Below are 18767 nucleotides of genomic sequence, written 5' to 3' on the forward strand. Positions count from 1 at the left end.
GAAAGACAAAAACAGAAAACATTAAGGCTGTGGGGAGGGGAGGGGAGGGGAGCAAAACAAAAGAAAAGAAAAAATTAAGGCTGAGGTTCCAAAGCATGCACTGGGTCTGATGCACTGCTGGGTCCCCTGAACACAGTACAGGCCTTAGGACACCCAGGGTATGTAACCTCTGACTGCACAAATGCTAACAGACTTTGGTCTTCTCAAGAGGCTCCTTCTTGCATCTATGCTTGTCCTTAAGCTGGTGCCACATATTGGACTATGCCCTGTGTTCAGTAGCCTGGCCCAAGAGGTTCTTTATAGTTTGACCTCATTCACCACCTCTCACCATGCAACCTGCTATAGCATGAGACTGGTTCCTGAACTTCATGGTGTTCTCAAGCCTCTAACGCCTTTGCTCATACCATTTCTTCCATTTGTTCTGTGTGGAAAGCTCACCCACCTTTTTCAGATTGGCAAACTCCTACTCATTTTTCAAGGTTCAGACTAAATTTGCACTTCCTGTCCCAAATCTTTCCCTAGTTCCCTTGGCAGAGTTGCATGCCTGCTCTTCAGAACTCCAACTGCACCACGTTCCTCTGTAACCTCATTCAATCATTGCTGGTTTTATATATGTCTTACCTCTAAGTTGGTGTCTCTGGAACTGTGGCTGAGGTGAATTCCTGATATTTTTGCCAACCAGCTTTCATCTATTCATCCTACTTCTGGGAACAGTGCTCTAAATTTCCTCTGGGACACCATCCCACCCCTGCTGTAAGCCCTGTTATTTTAGACCATCCGTTTCCAGACCACTGGGGTTGATGCAGGGATAGCCACAGGACCCAATTTAGACTGATGTCCACCAGGCTCAGGACTTTCAGTCATACTGTTAGAAGAAGAGAAATTCTCTTGGCTGGACTTGAACTCAGGAGGGCATTAGCCTGGAGCTGCTGACCATCACTGCAACTTCCAAATGAGCCAGCCCCGCAGGTGTAAAGATGGAAATGAAGCAAAGTCTAAGTGACACTGTTTAAGCCCCTGGATCACACAGCTTTTGGACTTCTCAGTTATGTGGCTCAACCTTTTCCCTTTGGCTTAAATCAGTTTGAGCAGGGAGTTTCTATCTTACAGCCCCAAGAGGCCTGATGCAGGATGGTGGTGTTTCCTTCCCTGGCCACCTGGTTTTCTATGAGAACAATTCATTGATTCAGCTCTAGAAGGATGGGAACCTACTGGAAAAGACCCCAACATGAACAGGATTCTCAGAAAGCAGGCAGGACCTGGCTTGGATCATCCATCAGCTCAGACAACAGAGACTCCAAGGCAGTCCCTCCTCTTGAGCCCTCAGGAATGGTCAACTGCAACCAGCTACCTTAAGTGTAGGGGAAACAAAATCCAGAAAGGTTAAGTGACTTGCCCCAAATGACTCAGCTAACATGCTGTCATCAGTTCCACCTGATCTCAGAATCCGCACTCTTTTCACTAGACCAGATAAGGCACTAGTAGCTGCTGGGTCACGGAGAGGGAAACGGGGCCTTCTAGGGGAACAAAGCAAGCCACAGTCACTGCTAAAGCCAACCAAATCTTTATTAGTCTCTGCAGCAGAACTAATGGAGCCCCCATTTACAGGGAGCTTTAGTGGGCTAGTCTGGCTACCAGGCAGGGATGTTAGCATTTCTATTGGTGATTGGGATAGAAAGGGGGAAGAGACTGGAAGGGGACCAAAGGGGGAGACTGCTGGACCACCTCAGGGCAGGCACAGATGGGGCTTCCTGGGCTGGTGTAAAGGTGGATCAGGCCCCAGAGAAGAACACTGCCATCTCCCTCAGAATGAAGGATGAGACAAAGCCTGAGAGGGTGACAGTCACAGCTACAAAAAGGGGGCCGAGCTCCTGGTATGAGAGCCATTTCCGGACGGAGGCAGTTTTCTGGGGCTAGAAGTCTCAAATAGAACTCACCTGTTCCCCAACGAGGGGCCCCAAGGTTCAGCTCAATTATTATCATGGGTACCAGCCAGGAAGCTGGTTGTGGGCAGGGGTGTTTTGGGTATGGACATATGTCAATATTCACAAAACAGGCAATATATTATAGATGCAATCATGAAACTTCCCTCCAGGGAACGTTCACATCTCCCCTTTCACCCAGGAAGCTCCTTATCTAGAAGGCCCACCATGGTCTGATCCTGGCCTCCACCCCAGGCCAGATGAACTCCCATTTAATTCCTTGGACATGCCATGACGTTCACGGCTCTGCACACTTGCCAATAACTGTTCTTCCAGCCTACCTGCCTTGCTCTCTGCCCCACCTGTCCCTGTCAAAGGACTGATAACTCTGCAGCTTTGTCAAGTTCTTGTTTACTCCTGTTCTCCCCACCAGGCCTCGAGCTCCCTGACGAGAGAGCAGGGAGCCCGATTCATGTCGTGTCTACGGAACTCGAAGCCAAATGAAGTCGTATTTGCTGTGCCCTGGTGTGTTTAGAGGAAATGTATCCATAAATGCCTATAACAGATTTGGGGGTGTCTGGCAGTAGATGTGAAGACTTCAAGCGACATTTGTACCTGGGATGATAGCTTCTTCCCATGTGGGGAGTGAGGGTAGGGAGTGGGGGGAATGGTCCAAACCCGGAAGGAGCTAATGGAGAGGAGAGGGCCAAAGTGGGACAGGGCTTGGATGGTAGAGAGCGGGGTCCAGGAGGAAGAAAAGTCTAGCAGTCCAAGCGCAGGGGCCAGTGCTGCAGGTCCCAGGGCTCAGAACCAGCAGGGCGACCACATGAGCGAGCCAAGCGCCGCCCCAGTGGCGGCTCCCGCAAGCATGCCCATGGCCAGAGGGGCGCCGGTGCTGTAGCAGGGATCCTCCCGCACTATCACGTGCGTCACGCCGGGGCCTGCAGAGTGAGACAGCCCATGAGGGTCAGCGACTTAGGAGGGAGTAGAGTGATCTTCGCACCCTTCCTGCATCACTCCAGCCCAACCCAGTGTAAGACGCCGAGCCCACTCTTCTGCTCCCCAGTCAAAGGAACAGATCTAGACGCAGGAAGAGCTCCACTTCACGGCTCCCAGGCCTTGGATCTGCTGCGGATGTCCCGGAACCTACGGGTCCACTACGGCAGGCTAGGGCGGAGCAGCGAAGAAACCCTGAGATCGCTAAACACAACCATCAGGCACCTAACGGTTCCCAACCGCCAGGCCCCAGAGCTGGGAGGAGGCAGCCGTTCCCGCAGTAGCCACCAGGGGCCGCTACCGGCTCAGGAATGGGTACTGCCGACCGTAGGGCTGAGAAGCCAGTCTGGAGGGGTGAGGTCAGCCCGGGACGAACACTGGTCCCAGGGCTCTCCCAGTCTCAGGATGGAGAGGGGCTTGCAGAGGGTTCTACCTGGGAAAATCCGTGCACGCTAAAAGGATGAAGCCTGGTCCAAAACTGACGGACCGTGGACTGGGCCCAGCGCTGAATCGGCGCGGGATCAAGGCAAGCCCCGGGGCACGCTGGAGACTTACCTGCGTAGGGCGGTCCGTAGTAGCTGCGGACATACGTGGCTTCGTGTGCGTTGGGGGGCACCACCTCGTAGTAGTCTTGGTACGGGCTGTAGACACGCACCTGGGGAATCCAGCCACGTCAGGTGCCCAGGAACTCCCTGGCCTGGGTTTGGTCCCCTACCCACACGCCGGGCTCAGGCCTCTCTGGGATGCATGGAGCCGCCTCCCCAAGTTTAGAAATGGGCCTCCAGCCACTAGGAAGCTATTGGAGAAAGGCCCTGCCTTCCCCACAAGGTCCACGGTCCTTGTCCTCTAAAACTTCCGCCCTACATCCAGCTCCCAGTGACGCCCATTCTCCTACTCTGGCCTCCCATCTAGCTCAAAAAATTCTCTATGGCTCCCAACTTCTCCTCATAGATAGTCTAATATTCGCTAGCAGCTCTACAATGATGCCACTTGGAAAGACCCAGTTCTACTAGTCACAAGGAGGGGAACATGGCTAAGCCCCAACCCAGGAAATAAACAGGGGTTGGAGAGAAAGAAGGGAAAGGAAGGATAGGGATGGGAAGTAACTAAAATACAGTTAAGCATCTTTTAAACAACAGGGATATAGTCTAAGAAATGTGTCCTTAGGCAATTTTAGTATGTGAATATCATAGAGTGTACTTACACAAACCTAGATGGCACACACCTAGAGTATGTGGTATATCCTATTGCTCCTAGCCTACAAACCTGTTCAGCAGGCTACTGCCCTGAATACTGTAGGCAAGTGTAACACATTGGTATTTGTTATCTAACTAATCATATATAAACGTAGAAAATGTAATGCATTGCCCTATGACATTATGATGGCTACATCATCACTAGGTGATAGGAAATTTTCAGCTCCATTACAATCTTATGGAACCACCATCGTATATGTGGTCCATCACTGACCCAAAATTGTTAGGCTGCACTAGACTGTAACGATTATTGAGCACCTACTATGTACCAGGTCCTGAAGGAAGTAATCAAATGTGTTACCGCCTCTAATCCTTAAAGCAGTTATTAGCTCCACATGACCGTAGGGTAGGGGACTGAGGCTCAGAGAATGGTCAGTGTTCTCTCTGGAATGCACTCCCTGCCCTCCCCTCTCTCCCATTAGATTTCTGCCAACCCTTCAAAGCCTAGCTTAACGGTCACCCACTCCACTCCAGGAAACTCTCCTGGTCTCAGGAAGAATGATTTTTTTTTCCCCTGAAATCTCTGGAACTTGCTTGTGCCTCTTGTTGCTATCCTTTCTCCTGGCCTTTCTTGCAGCCCAAATGTGAGCTGCTTATAGGCAAGGACTCTGATTTGTTTGTGTCACCGGCAGGGCCTAGTGCATATCAGGAACCAAGAACTATGTGCTGAATTAAATGGAAGCTCCAAACCCCTCATTTTACCCATGGGGGAGCAGACCTGGAGAGGGGTCAGGATCCCCTTCTCTTCTGGATCTTTCCACTTAGCCTCCCTCCACCCTGTGTCTCTCTCTAACTGGGATTCACACCTGAACAGTCCAGCTCCCCTTAGAAGTCAGGTGTCTCAGACACCACTCATCTCAAGGTGATTGCAGCATTTCTCCATCTGCTAAAACTGTTGCTCTTCCCATAAATCCATTTTTCTTTTTTTTTTTTTTTCTGAGACAGAGTTTCATTTTTGTTGTCTAGGCTGGAGTGCAATGACACTGTATCAGCTCACTGCAACCTCTACCTCCTGGATTCAAGCAATTCTCCTGCCTCAGCCTCCCAGGTAACTGAGATTACAAGTTCCTGCCACCACGACTGGCTAATTTTTTTGTATTTTTAGTAGAGACAGGGTTTCACCATGTTGGCCAGGCTGGTCTTGAACTCCTGACCTCAGGTGATCTGCCTGCCTCAGCCTCCCAAAGTACCCAGCCCCATAAATGCTTCTCTCAATACATGCCATCACCATGCACTCAAATCAAGAAAGGCTAGGCACAGTGGCTTACGCCTGTAATCCCAGCACTTTGGGAGGCCGAGGCGGGAGGATTGCTTGAATGCAGGAGTTCAAGACCAGTCTGGGCAGCATCGCAAACACATGGCTCTACAAAAAATTAAAAAATTAGCTGAGTGTGGTGATGCATGCCCGTGGACCCAGCTATTCGGGAAACTGAGGCAGAAGGCTCCTTTGAGCCCAGGAGATAGAGGCTGCAGTGAGCAGTGTTTGCACGACTGCACTCCAGCCTCGGCAACAGAGGGAGATCCTGTCTCAAAAAAAAAAAAAAACTGGCCGGGCGCGGTGGCTCAAGCCTGTAATCCCAGCACTTTGGGAGGCCGAGGCAGGCGGATCACGAGGTCAGGAGATCGAGACCATCCTGGCTAACACTGTGACCCCGTGTCTCTTCTAAAAAATACAAAAAACTAGCCGGGCGAGGTGGCGGGCGCCTGTAGTCCCAGCTACTCGGGAGGCTGAGGCAGGAGAATGGCGTGAACCCCCGGGAGGCGGAGCTTGCAGTGAGCCGAGATCCGGCCACTGCACTCCAGCCTGGGCAGCAGAGCGAGACTCCGTCTCAAAAAAGAAAAAAAAAAAAAGGAGAAAGAAGGAAAGAAAGCAGGTTGTTGCCCTTGTCTTGTCTTCACACATTCACTTTCCACACAACAGCCAACAGTTCTCGTGATTTTATCTTCTAAATATGTTCTTCTGTCCATTCTTTTGGTCAATTCCAAGAGAATAGGCCACTGGTTTTAGCAACTTGGAAGTTGTGAGTGACCTTGAAAAAACTTTTCAGAGGAGTTGCTGAGTAGGAAAAGCCAAGTTATGGAGGGTTGAAGAAAGGCTGAGAGGTGAAGGATGCAATCCCCATGTCATGACATTTCTTTCAAGAAGTTTGGTGGTAAGGGGAAGGTCTCCAAGCACACCTTGTGATTTCAAGTCTCCATGCCATTTTCCTTTGATAGGGATGAGCTTCTCACCTCATTCAACTACCCAAGCTGTCTTCCAGATTCAACTCAATCATCACTCTCCCTGAACCTCAGGTTCTATTGGGGCCCCATCTGGATACCCACAGCCCTTGGATGTCCCTGCATTACAGCACCGATCATGCTGTCTTCCCGTTGTGTCCCTGTGTCTCTCCCATCAGATCTGGAGACGCCTGTGAGGGCAGAGACTGGGTCTAATCAGATCTGACTAGAATGTGGCAGGTACCTAATGTTTATTGAACTCATTCCAGTGAATCAAATACAGGGCCAGATTGGAACTAAGGTTGCCCAACTCTGAGTTCAGTTTTAAGTCAGGGAAAACAAATAGTCCCAAGACAATGCAAGAGGCTCAGACGAGCAATGCTGTAGGTCAGTGAACTCTCTGGTGCTCCCTCCCCATCAGTGATCCAATACAGATTTCTGGTAGGCAGTGCCAGAATCCGGGCTCCAGGCCCAAAAGGGGCTAGAGGGATTTAAGCACTCAGGTCCAATTTTATTGGTGGGGAAGTTGAGATCCAGAGCCTCCACCTTGCCCTGCTGCTACGCAGTAAGCCAGTGGCCTTGGGAGGCCCTGGAGAGGGTGGAGCACCCCATGTCCCTCTAGGGCACCTGTTTTTACTCTCCAGGTCTGGGAGGCCCAGAAGTAAACTCCTGTAAGTCACCTGGCAACAAGCAGGGACAGCCCAGAGACCCATGGGCAGAACCTGAGGGTTTGAACCTGCCTCTCCCTCTCCAGAGGCCCAGCTACTTTGTGGGTACAACCAGTGTTGACCAATCAGGGGGTCGCATGCAAATGACTCCCCTTAGCCGAGCTGTTGTGTTATTAGGTTTACAGTCTGTTAAATCCTAGTTTTTGGCTTCCCCACTTTAAATAAACTTGTATTCTAGTTTGGGCATGGAGAATACCTCAGAACGATGGGCTGGGAGTCCCAGACCTGCCACTGATGAGTTGAGTGATCTTGATCAAGTTAGGTAACCTCTCTAAGCCTCTGAGGATCTAACAGTGCCACATCTATACAACTTGGTGGCCCAAGCCCTTCTAGGCTTAGTGATTCTGCATATCAGAGTCATCAGGAGACTTTTTTTTTTTTTTTTTGAGATGGAGTCTTGCTTTGTTGCCCAGGCTGGAGTGCAGTGGTGCAGTGGGGCAATCTTGGCTCACTGCAACCACCTCCACCTCTTGAGTTCAAGCCATTCTCCTGCCTCAGCCTCCCGAGTATCTGGGATTACAGGCACCCACCACCACATCTTGCTAATTTTTGTACTTTTAGTAGAGACAGAATTTCACCATGTTGGCTAGGCTGGTCTCGAACTCCTGACCTCAAGAGATCCGCCCACCTTAGCCTCAAAATGCTGGGATCACAGGCGTCAGCCACCAGGCCCGACCAGGAGACAGGTTTAAACTACAGGTTTCCTAGGCCTAGGCCCCATGCCAGATTAGAACATCCAGAGGTAGAACTTGTTGTTAGTGCTTGTAAGTTCCTAAGCAATCCTGATACATAGCCACACTGAGCACCACTGTGTAAGAAGAGCTCAGAGTTGACTGTAAGATCACAGGTACTCTCACTCAAGACCCCTCCCGCCACCCACCCCATGCCAGGCCCTGTGCTGAGCACTGGGGACAGAGAAAAGATTCAGGCTCAGATCCTGCCTTCAAGAAATATCCAGGTTGAGGGGAGACAGATCTAGACTAAATTATTTGACTATGTAGTAGTATTGCTATAACAGAGGTTTTTCACTCCCTCCTTCCTTCCTTTGCTCACTCAGTGAACATTCCCTGAGCCCCACTGTGTGAGAATGGTCAGCACAGACTCCCCATCACCGAGCACTAAGTGAGCATGTGCCATTTGCCTAGCCTTGTGCCAAGTTCCATAGAGGCAGCGCAGTCAGGCCTTGTCCTTGCCTTGGAGGAAGTTCTAGGCCTCATGGAAGACGACACAGATCAGAATAAACCAGTTCTGAAACCAGGCAGAATGAAGAAAGCACTAAGCCTTAGTGCCACTAGGCTGTGGGAGGGAATGACGATGGCTGGTGGTCTAGGAGGTCCCCACCGAGTAGGTGGCAGGCAGCCTCTGAGGTGAGCCTTACAGGACGGGTGTCAGTCTGTCCGGTGAACGAGGAAACTGCAGTCTCGCCAGCAGAGGGAACAGCATGTGCGAAGGCTGGCAGAGGGGAAAGGTCTGGTGTGGCTGGGGGCAGAGGGTACAGCAGAGCCGTTGGTTTTTGTCCCGTGGGTGATAGGGAGCCATGGAATGTTTGTCACAGGGAAGGGATGGACTGGGCCTGGTTTTGGAGGCTCATCCTGGTGGCCAGTGTGGAGGCAGGGAGGGCTGAGCCAGCACTTACCCAGATCCGCCTCTCAACCTTACAGGGGCTCCACAAGCGGGTCACACACCTGACCTTGGAGCAAACCCGGCGGCTCCTGGGAGGGACGGTTGCTCCAGCTGGGGCCTGCTCAAGCCACAGAAACCCAAGAAGGGGGAGGGAGGGAGGGGGTGTCAGAGGCCCTCTACGCCTAAAGACACTCAGAGCTCTTTCCAGACCCTACCAGAGCCCTCCGCCAGCTGGGTTGTGGCAGGGAGCGTCCTCTTTCTCCTCAGCTCATGGTAACAGGGGAGGCTCAGAGAAGGCTGACGACTGCCAAAGTTACGCAGAAAAGAAGGACAAGTAGTCTCTTTCCAGAATTAGCCCACCTTCCCCTATTTCATGCTGCTGGGGCTCCCAGTCTCCAGGGAGGACAGGGCAACTCCCATCTATCCTCTAGCCTACCTGGTTCGCTTTACCCCAGCCTCATCCCTAGCTGTGCCCCCAGGCCCTGTGTTCCCAGTAAAGCTGGTGTTAGGGGCTCCTGGAGCCTCCACCTGGAGTGAGGTATGAACTCCAGCATGTCGGAGGACAAAGGGCAGGTCATTCCCACACAGGCTACAGAGAGAAACCCATAAACACAGAGGTGAACACACAGAAACAGGCAGACACAGGCACAAACACACCCGACTCAAATTAGCCCGGGCCCAGAGGGATGTGTATATGTGCAGTAGCGGGAGGTAGAATAGAGGCCAGGGCAGAGAGAAGGGACAGCAGAGCCACAGGAGATGGACAGGCAGAGAAGAGCGAGGCCGCTTCATAGAGTCACAGAGTGCAGACGGTCGCCTTTGCTTCCTTCCCTTCACCTCTCTGTGGTGGAACTGATTTGCCCTACATAAAGAGGCTTCGGAGCTCCAAGCCAGGGGAGCCCGACCTGGGTCCCTCCACCCTGCAGACTACTGCGGTAGCCTCCTTACTCCCAGCTTCCTCCAATTCACCTGCCGCTTGGGAGCCTGAGTCTGCCCCCAAAAATCTGACCACAGCCCTCCCTGTTGAATGCCCTTTATTGCTCCCCTACAGGCCTCAGGGAAAGTCCATTTCCTCCAACTGGACTTTGAGGGCCATCATGAGCTGGCCCTGGTGACCTCAGAGGTCATCTCTCCTGTTTCACTCCCCTCATGAATTGCTCTCCAGCCAGGCAGACTCTGGGCCCTTAGATGCACACGTATGTGCACACGCACTTGTGCACTCACACATGCACACACCACTTCTCTGTCTCTGCTCATGCAGTTACTTCTGCAGATAATGTCCTCCTCTCAAAATCTCACTGACCTAGGTTCCATGATAGGCTTTTCCACTGACTTAAGACTATAAGCTTTGGACAAGTCACCTCCCGTCTCTGAACCTTGGCTTCCTTATCTGTAAAATGGGACTGATAATGCCAATCCCTACCCAGCTGCCCTGCCAGGGTTATTGGAAGATGAAATGATGTCACTGGTGCCAGGGGCTTAGCATAATGCCTGGCGCTCAGCAGGTGGATGCCTGAGGAGGTTTCTAAATGCATCCAGGTCTCCCCTGCTGCTTCCCAATGGACTTTCTCTGTAGGTGAGAGGGGGCTCCATTGTGCCACACAGAGAAAAAGCAAGCACAGATTCTGGAGTCAGGCAGATAGGGGTGGAGGCCAAGCTGGGCCTTGGGCGGCTCTTCAAACCGCCACTTCCATCAGTCACAAGCTCTGTTGACTCCAGATCCTAAATACATCCTGTACTTATCAGCCTGTCTCGGCCAGCAAGGCCTTAGTCCAGATCTCCAGTCTGTTGCTGGGACACTGTCTCAGCCTCCTAAGTGGCCTCTGGGTGTCTACAGTTACCCTCTACAATCCATTCCGTACCTACCAGCCAGATTATCTTTTTTTTCCTTTTCTCTATAATAAAATTTCAGTAACTGACAGACTGCCTTTTTTTTGTTTTTTTTTTTTTTAATGCCCCAACGTTACAACAATTATCTTTTTAAAAATATAAATCGAGCCTGATCTGATCATGCCATCCCTCTGTTCAAAAACTTGTCGTGGCTCCCTGGTGCTCTTAGCAGAAACCAATCCTTCATACAGCCCACAAGGCCTGGTCATGCCAACACTCCTTCCCCCCTTACCTACTCACTCCCTAAGCACCAGCCACCCCAGCTGTCCTCCTACTCAACTTGCCAACGTCCTAACCTCTCTCAGAGCATTTGCACATGCTGATCCCTTTGCCTGGAATACTGTTCCCTTTACCCCTTCCCCATGCCTTTCACCCAGTCAATTTCTGTTTATCCTTCAGTTCTCGGTTTAAGCCTTGCCTGAACTACCACCTGGATGAAAGGGCCAGACACTGCAAATCTCTGTCAGAGCCGTTATACTGTTGAAATGGCATAATTAATTAGTTGTTCCATGTCTGGCTCCTCACTAGGCTGAGTCCAGGTGGGCAGAGCCCACATCTCCTTGGTTCACCTCTGATCCCTGGCACTTGACACAGCGCCTGGCCCATAGTAGCAGCTCAGTAAATATTTGTTGTGTGGATGAATGAGCTTCAGTCTTATCATCTACAGAGACAGAACAATAACCCCAACCTCACAGGACTGTTGTGAGGAGCAGGTGGAATGATACCTGCACCACACCTGACACATAATAGTTGCTCGATAAAAGACCGTTCCTTTTCCCCAGCTCACGTGCCACTCCCTCCAGCAAGTCTCCATGGAGGCTTCTCTCTCTCCTCTGAGCACCAGTTGGCTGTCCCTTATCCTTTCCCACTTGGGACTCAGGCATCAGAGTTTGCACAAACCTATCCACATGAGACTGAGAACTTCTGGTAGGTGGAGACCGAGTCTGGATCACTCATGATTCCATGGCACACGGAGGTGGTGGGGAAAGGGGGAGAGAACAGGGAACTCACCGGGGTGGAGTTCGCCTCCAGCAGCGCTGTCTTCCATGCTCTGCAAAGCAAATCCCACCAGACCATGAGGAGGGAGTTTGGGGGTAGGTGAATTGGGCTCCCACATTTTAGACTCTCCTCTCCAACCCAGCCCCAGTCTCTCATGAAAGGAGAGATCTCTTGTCTCCCTCAGGAAGACAAAAGTGACCCCTCCCCTGCCCAGTCACATGGATGGAGCACTAAGTTAGGCTAATTCATTCTTCTCATCCCCTCTAGAAGTTCCAGTTTCCTCATCTATACAGTGGATGGTTGGGCTTGGGTGGTCTCTCAGGGGATGTCAGAATCTGACACTCCTGGGTGGGTGCTCTAGCCACAGCCCCCCTCCACATCCCAAATCTACAAACAAAACAGTTCCCCAAAGCTCTGACCCCAGAGCTCCAGGAAGGCCCAGCAGACACGGGACAATTGGGCCTTTGTTGGTTGCCATGGCACCTGGCTGTGTTGGACAAGGCGGCTCTGTGCTGTCTGCCTGGAGCTCAGCTTCCCCCACTCCCACACACCCATCTCTTTCACTCTCCTCCAGCGCAAAGGCCATGCAACCCTCAGCCAGAGGGTAGGAAGGGGCGGAATGTGAGCGAGTGGATGGCGCCTGCGGAGGACACACCCAGGCTGGCCGCATGGATATGCATCTGACATTGGGGTGCCCCTGCCTGGGACGCAGCTGACTGCCTTTGTAGGCAGGTCCGGGGCTACCCCTCAGACCAGAGTCCCCCACCAGGGCATCTTCTAAGAAGACAGCAAGGGTGCCACTAGGCTGCTCTGCTGCTTTGCATCACCCTCAGGTGAGGGCTCACCTCAGAGGCTGCTAAAGACCAGGAACCAGACACCCGAGGCAGGTGTGCATACCTCCCCCTCGGCAATCCTGAGTTCACCGTAGACCACATGAGGAGTTCACTGTGTGCCAGGCCAGTCACCACGGGCCCTTCAAATCCACTCTACCCACCTCCAATGAGATACCCTTGCTGACTGGCCTTAGTGCCCTCTTCCTACGGTCAGAGAACCAGAAGGCCCAATGAGAAGGGGGCACGTGGTAACTTTCCCCAAGATTCCACCCCATCCTCTCCTGGGAGTGACTCACAGGGCATCATCCCTGGTCTCCGCACAGAGGTGCAGGCGGCCGCCTTCCCGTAGGTTCACAGTTAGCAGGCCATCTCGGCTCCGGCCCTCTGGGGGCTGCACATCTGGAAGCAGACAAATATGGGTTTCCACAGGCGCAAGCCCCAGGTCCCCCCAGTAAACCAGGAATAGGAATAGGAATTGACTTCTTTGGGCTCTGTTTACTGGCCACTGCCAACCTCCTCTGATCCCATATACTCTCTGAGGGATTCTACTCTACGCTTCTAACCTTTCCAACCTTTCCAACCTTTCCATGCTGACGCTTCCCTCAGCACACCTCCCAGTTACCCGGTTAGAACTGTGGCCTGGGCCTTGGTGGAGGAATGTGGAGATTTGCTGTGACCCTGGGCCACTTCGCTTCTCTGGGCCTCCTAATTTCATTTCATCTTCATCCAGTACCGAGCGCCTGGAGGGCAGGAACTGTGCCTGGCTCACCTCTGAGACACAGCACAGAGGAGAAAGGCACTAAAGGACTGATTTCCTTTTCTTTCTTTTTCTTTGTTTTTTTTTTGAGACAGGGTCTAGCTCTGTCCCCCAGGCTGTAGTACAGTGCCATAAACACTCTGCAACCTCTGCCTCCTAGGCTCAAGCAATCCTCCCACGTGAGCCTCTTAAGTAGCTGGGACTACAGGCACACACTACCACACCTGGCTAATTTTTGTTTGTTTTTGTTTTGGTAGAGACGGGGTTTTGCCATGTTGCCCAGGCTGGTCTTCAACTCTAGACTCAAGTAATCTACATGCCTCGGCCTCTCAAAGTACTGGGATCATAGCTTACTGCAGCCTTGAATTCCTGGGCTCAAGCAATTCTCCTGCCTCGGCCTTCCCAGTAGCCATATGCGACCACATCTCACCAGTTTTTTTTTTTTTTTAGAGACAGGGTCTCACTATGTTGCCTGGGCTGGTCTAGAACTCCTGGCCTCAAGTGATCCTCCCACTTCAGCCACCCAAAGTGCTGAAATTATAGGCATGAGCCACCACACACAGCCAAGGACCTATTTCTTAACTCACACCAAACTGAATTGGAGTTCACAGAGGCTCAGAAGCAATGTCTGTGAAATGCCTCTGAAAGCTGCAAAGAGGCTTCCAACAGCAGTTGTTCTCAGAGACAGTGGGAGGGCTCTGCCCACAGTCACGGTGCCACAGAGGAAGGGGCTTCTGCTCACCATGGCACTCTTGGCCGATCTTTATGTCACGGACATTGAAGTGGATGAGCACACGGTCCTCCTCGTCCTGAGCTGTCTCATCGTGGTAGTATCCCAGGGTCCCGTCCAGCCACAGGGCAAACCAGTTCCGCTTCCAGCGGCGGAGGATGGAGCCTGTACAATATTCCAGATGCACTAGGCAGGCCGATCCCAGAGCCTGCTGGGGATAGGAGCCCCAGACAGACTCCCAAGTCCCCTCAGCCTCAGTCCCTAGTGTTATAACCACCTTTTTCTTGTCTATCTACCCCCTGAAATGAGGGCAGGACCTCTTTCTGTCTTCTCTCTGTCTTGTTCACCTCCTGCCTCCCATTGGGTCTGACGCATAGTAGAAGCTCGAGTCATACATGTGCTGAACAGGGAAATGAGTGACTGGGCCCATTACTTGGAAGCTGCTAAGGCCACGTCCCAGGTCTCTTCAAGGGCAAAGACCTCTCCCTACCTTGAGCCTCTATCTTCTCTCTCTCTCTCTCATTTTTCACTTTGTTCTGTACCTCATTCTGTGTCCAGCCCAGGGCTGGGGGACTGTGGACACACAGAGGGTCAAACCCAGCCCCGCTGGGGTTAGGGGACTGTGGATACACAGAGGGTCAAACCCAGCCCCCTGTCCTTGAGGAGCTCACAGACTGGGACCAGTCTGGGGTCAGGGAGTGGGGAGACCCACAGATAAAGACAGTTCTGTTCTAAGGAGATCACTGTAAGACGCCGTGAAAACCAAGGAAGGAGCCTGTAATCCAGCTTGACGCTATCGCAGGGGCAGGGGTGGGGGCCAGAGGAAAAGCCAGAGAAGTCTCCTCAGACAGAGGCCTATCTGAGATGGGTCGTGAGGAACAAGTAGAAGTTTAAACCACGTAGTCGGGAATGGGAAGGACCTTCGGGCAGAGGGAAGAGTGTGGACAAACGAGGGAAGGATGAAAAGGTCCTGGCTTCTTGGGAGATGGGTTCCCTGTGGCAAGCCCAGTAAGCCACTTCCCTTACCCTGCCCCAGGACCAGGGGCCCAGGATCACTCACTCTGTCTCCACAGCCAGCCGCCCCTCACCAGGGCCATTTCTTCAAAAGGACTTTCCAGGGCGGAGTCAGGCGGGATCTGTCAGAGGAGCCACAGGAGACACAGGCCTCAGCAGCAGCTCCCTGGAGAGAAGCCCCCAGCCCTGCCGTCCCCGGGGAGCCACCCAGGAAATGTTTGAGGGAGGGTTAGTAAACAAACAAGGGCCAGGCAGCCTCGGCCTCCTCCCCATTCTCTGCTTAGGAAGAGAATGGGAGCACTGTCACTGTGGGGTCAGCAGGGCAGCCGTTGGTGTGGGGTTGGGGGTGGGGACCAGGAGCCTGGATTCCAGCCTCAGCTTCATAACTTTGGCCACATCCCTCCTCCCCGGCCCTCTGTCCTGGTCTGTTTCTAAATCTGTAGAAGTGTGTCTGCGAGGCAGGCAGAAGCTGGAGGGAGGAGCTGGCTAGCTCAGTCAGTGGAGCATGAGACTCTTAAAGTATTAGAAACCTTGGGATTCTGTAATGTGGAAGTGCAGAATATTAGAATCACTGCAATGGAAAGGCTCCCTCCCATTTGGACCCCACTAGAGCTGTTTACAAAGTGCTTAACAGAGGAGTTCAACAGCAGCTGTGATGGACCAAGCACTCTGTCTGGGTACTCCCTCTCAGTGCTTTCATCCATTATCTCATTTAAGCCTCCCTGCAGTCCTTATTATTCCTATTTCAGAGATGGGGAAACGGGGGCTGGAGAGGTCCAGTCAGTTGCACGGGGCCACTTGATCAGTAAGCAATGGAGCCCAGACTCACACCCAGCAGTCCTGGCTTCAAACCGTTATGCCAGCAGGAGCTTTGAGAACTTCCAATGCCAGGCCACACTCCGTAACAATTAAATCAGAAGGTCTGAGGGCAGGAGGCAAGCCCTGGTACTCTTCAAAGATCCTCAGATGATACCAATGTACAGCTAAGTTTGGACGTCACCGAACATACTACTCCCTCCCCTTGTCCCCATTATAACCCTGTTAGGAAGGGAATCTTTACTTCTATATTACAGATGGACAAACTGAGGGTCCGCAAATGACTCATCCATTTATGTGATGGAGCTTGCACTGGAATCCAGGTAGGTGCCCTTTGTTCCTGAGGGCGACTCACTTGCCAGCGGGTGCCTCCGCCCCTCCCCCACCTGCTCACACCTGTTGCTGCGTAACAAGGGCTGGCACACCTGGGCTGGAAGGCCCAGCCTTGTCCTCTTGCCACACCCTCCCGTCTCCACGATCTTGACACAGATCAGACAAGAGGGCCAGGTGCAGACTCCTTTTCCAGCCCTCCCCTTGATGCACCCACCTTGTCTACACCTGTTGCGGATGTTGCTGCCACACCGGCCGCTACTCGATGCTGCTGCCACCCAACCCGCTGCGCCTGCGCTTTGTGCGCCCGGGAGAGCCAGGGGCATTTCTCTCCTCCGGCAGCGCCTGGGAGCCCAGTTGCCCCCTGGGCCCCGCCCTCCGGACCTGCCCACCCCCAGGGAGGGGGCGTGACGTGAAGAGATGCTGACCCGAGGCATGCTGGGACTTGTAGTCTACCCCTCTAGAGCAGCCTCGCCTGCAATTTTACTTTTCTATTAAGACATTTGTTCACTCATTTATCATGAAATACTTTTTCTTAAGAATCAGTGAACTCAGTTCCTAGAAAAAAAGAAAAAGTAAAGTTGCAAGGAGAAGCCAGGCTCCTAGTTTTGCATGTTTTTTTGATGCTTCCCCTTTCCATCCTCAGCTTCCAGTCTAGTGAGGGAGATTACATGGAAACACACAATTGGATCACAGCGTGTGATTTAACAATGGAAAAGATGAGCCTAACTTTTCCCAAGGGGTTCTGGAAGGCTTCCCAGAGGAGGCCGAAAGGGGCATTGGAGGATGAGTGGCAGTTTCCTAGGGCGACCTGAAAGGTCCCCTATGAATACTGTCAGGATGTTGAAGAGAGCCCAGCATTTCCGTGTGTCTAGAACATAGAGCGCAGGGGTGGGGAGCGCATGGGGAGTGGCAGGCGATAGAGCTGCAGGGTTTGCAAAGAAATAGCACAGAGGCCTTGCACGACAGGCGGAGAGCTTGGATGTTAGGACGCAGTGACTGGAGCTGGGGGTGGGAGTTTCAAGATGAGGAGGGAGGTGTGTGATTAGGGGGTCGTAAAGGCCCCTCTAGGGCACAGTAAAGAATGGATTGGAGGGGGCCCACCTGGAGAAGGAAGACTTTCTGTATCTCACCTCGGACTGTGATCATTTCCTTCAATAGCTCAGCCCCGCAAACCCTCACCTACCAGGAGCCACAGGATGTCATTCAGAGACCGGAGGCTGTCAGGGCCTAAAAGACTTCTGTCCCGTTCCCTGTGTGGCAAGCGTGCCCACCCTGACCTGGTTCCTTCCTCCTGTCCCAGAGAACTCTTCCTTACCGGGGCTGCAGGGCTCATGGTTCCTGGGCGGCAAGGGCAGCATTTCCCAGAAGGCTCCCGTAGCGGGGCATTTCCCTGAGCGCCTTAGAGATAAGGGGATCAGGAAGGTGCTACCAAGTGGGAGGCTGGAGGGGGGAGGCAAGGAGGGAGTGCAGAGACAGATCCCAAGGAAGGTCGCCCTCTTTTTCAAGGCTCCTCTCAGCCTTTCCAACTGATGGCTCTGACCCTAGGTTCACTGGTCATCCCTGGTTCAGAAGTGGTCTTGGCTCAGCTTCGCCGAGGTTCCTGGGGTGGGATGGGGTCGAGGTTGCGGGCGAGGACAGGAACGGGGCCGGTAGTACTCCCTAGGTTGGGGGCGGGCCTACATCTTTATTTTCCGGCCTGGCAGGACAGCGCCCATCACCCCAGTCCTGGCTGCGCAGTCTGGCTCTTTAAGCCTTCCTCTCTTGCTCCTGAGTCTCTGTAATCCTGACCTCGAGCTACCCGCGCGCTTCGGCCCTTTGTGCCGTGCGTGCCCTGCTGAGGGATTCGCCATGGCCAATCCTATTAACCACTGAGCTCATCCCCTCTTAGCCGATCCAAGAACCAGCTCTCCCAAACCGCGTTTTCATCTCTGTGCCTTTCACTCACTCTCTGGCTCCTGGAACGTCCCAGCCCCAGCTTGTCCTAGCTAAATTTTCCACCTCCACAGGAGAAGGAAGAAAGGAAGGAGTGGGAGGGGGAAAGAGGGAAGGAAAGAGATATGGAAGGAAGGAAACAGAGAAGGAGGAAAGAAGGGAGGGGAAAGGGGAAGGCAGGCAGGCAGGGCTGCAGCTGGCCTCAGAGGATCTGCACCTGGGTCCTGCCCCGACCCAGCCTCTCTCCAGCTCTCCCTGCTCCCCTCCCCAATGGGCAGTGGGGCATCCTTCATGTCAGGGGGCGGGGATGGTGCAATCATCTCCTAGATTTCATTCTCCGAATTTAGCAACCAGATGAAAAAGGAAGATTCTCCAGCAGCAGTGGAGACTTCAGGGGAAGACTCTTCCCCCCACCTCCCAAAGAGCGGGCACTATGACAAGAAAAAGGAGAAAGGACGTGGCAAACTAAAACCAGACACCACTACGGAATCTAAATGTAGCCGGACTTGGCCCATGTCTCTAAATGCTGGTCAGTGACCCTCTTTGAGAAACCAATAAAAAAGTGTAGGCTCTCCTCAGGAAAAAGTCTGCATATCATTCCTGGGAGTTCATAGACCTCTGAAGCCATGATAGTCATGGTTGGATTGTTTTTAATCTCCAGAGCTGTGTAGATGGGAGGAGAGTGTGAATTGACCAGTGAGAGGTATGACAGTATGTC

At 52.7% G+C, this 18767-nt stretch overlaps 1 protein-coding gene across 5 annotated transcripts; it reads right to left on the minus strand.

Moving 5' to 3' along the window:
• Nucleotides 1-1543: 1543 nt before the first annotated feature.
• PLEKHB1 (pleckstrin homology domain containing, family B (evectins) member 1) lies at nucleotides 1544-17880 on the minus strand. 5 transcript variants are annotated; one of them, XM_011996205.1, is made up of 8 exons: nucleotides 17433-17880; nucleotides 15015-15090; nucleotides 13967-14119; nucleotides 12764-12866; nucleotides 11647-11686; nucleotides 8759-8863; nucleotides 3474-3573; nucleotides 1544-2863 (listed from the first exon to the last, which is right to left on the minus strand). In XM_011996205.1, the coding sequence occupies exons 1-8, from the start codon at nucleotides 17448-17450 to the stop codon at nucleotides 2727-2729; spliced, it is 732 nt and encodes a 243-aa protein (XP_011851595.1). In that variant the 5' UTR covers nucleotides 17451-17880; the 3' UTR covers nucleotides 1544-2726. The 5 variants fall into 5 exon arrangements, with proteins under 5 accessions (XP_011851595.1, XP_011851596.1, XP_011851597.1 ...); XM_011996206.1 differs by lacking the exon at nucleotides 17433-17880 and adding an exon at nucleotides 16332-16803; XM_011996207.1 differs by lacking the exon at nucleotides 8759-8863.
• Nucleotides 17881-18767: the final 887 nt, after the last annotated feature.

This window comes from Mandrillus leucophaeus, unplaced genomic scaffold (assembly GCF_000951045.1).
Source record: "Mandrillus leucophaeus isolate KB7577 unplaced genomic scaffold, Mleu.le_1.0 Scaffold504, whole genome shotgun sequence".
NCBI classification, from domain to species: Eukaryota; Metazoa; Chordata; class Mammalia; order Primates; family Cercopithecidae; genus Mandrillus; species Mandrillus leucophaeus.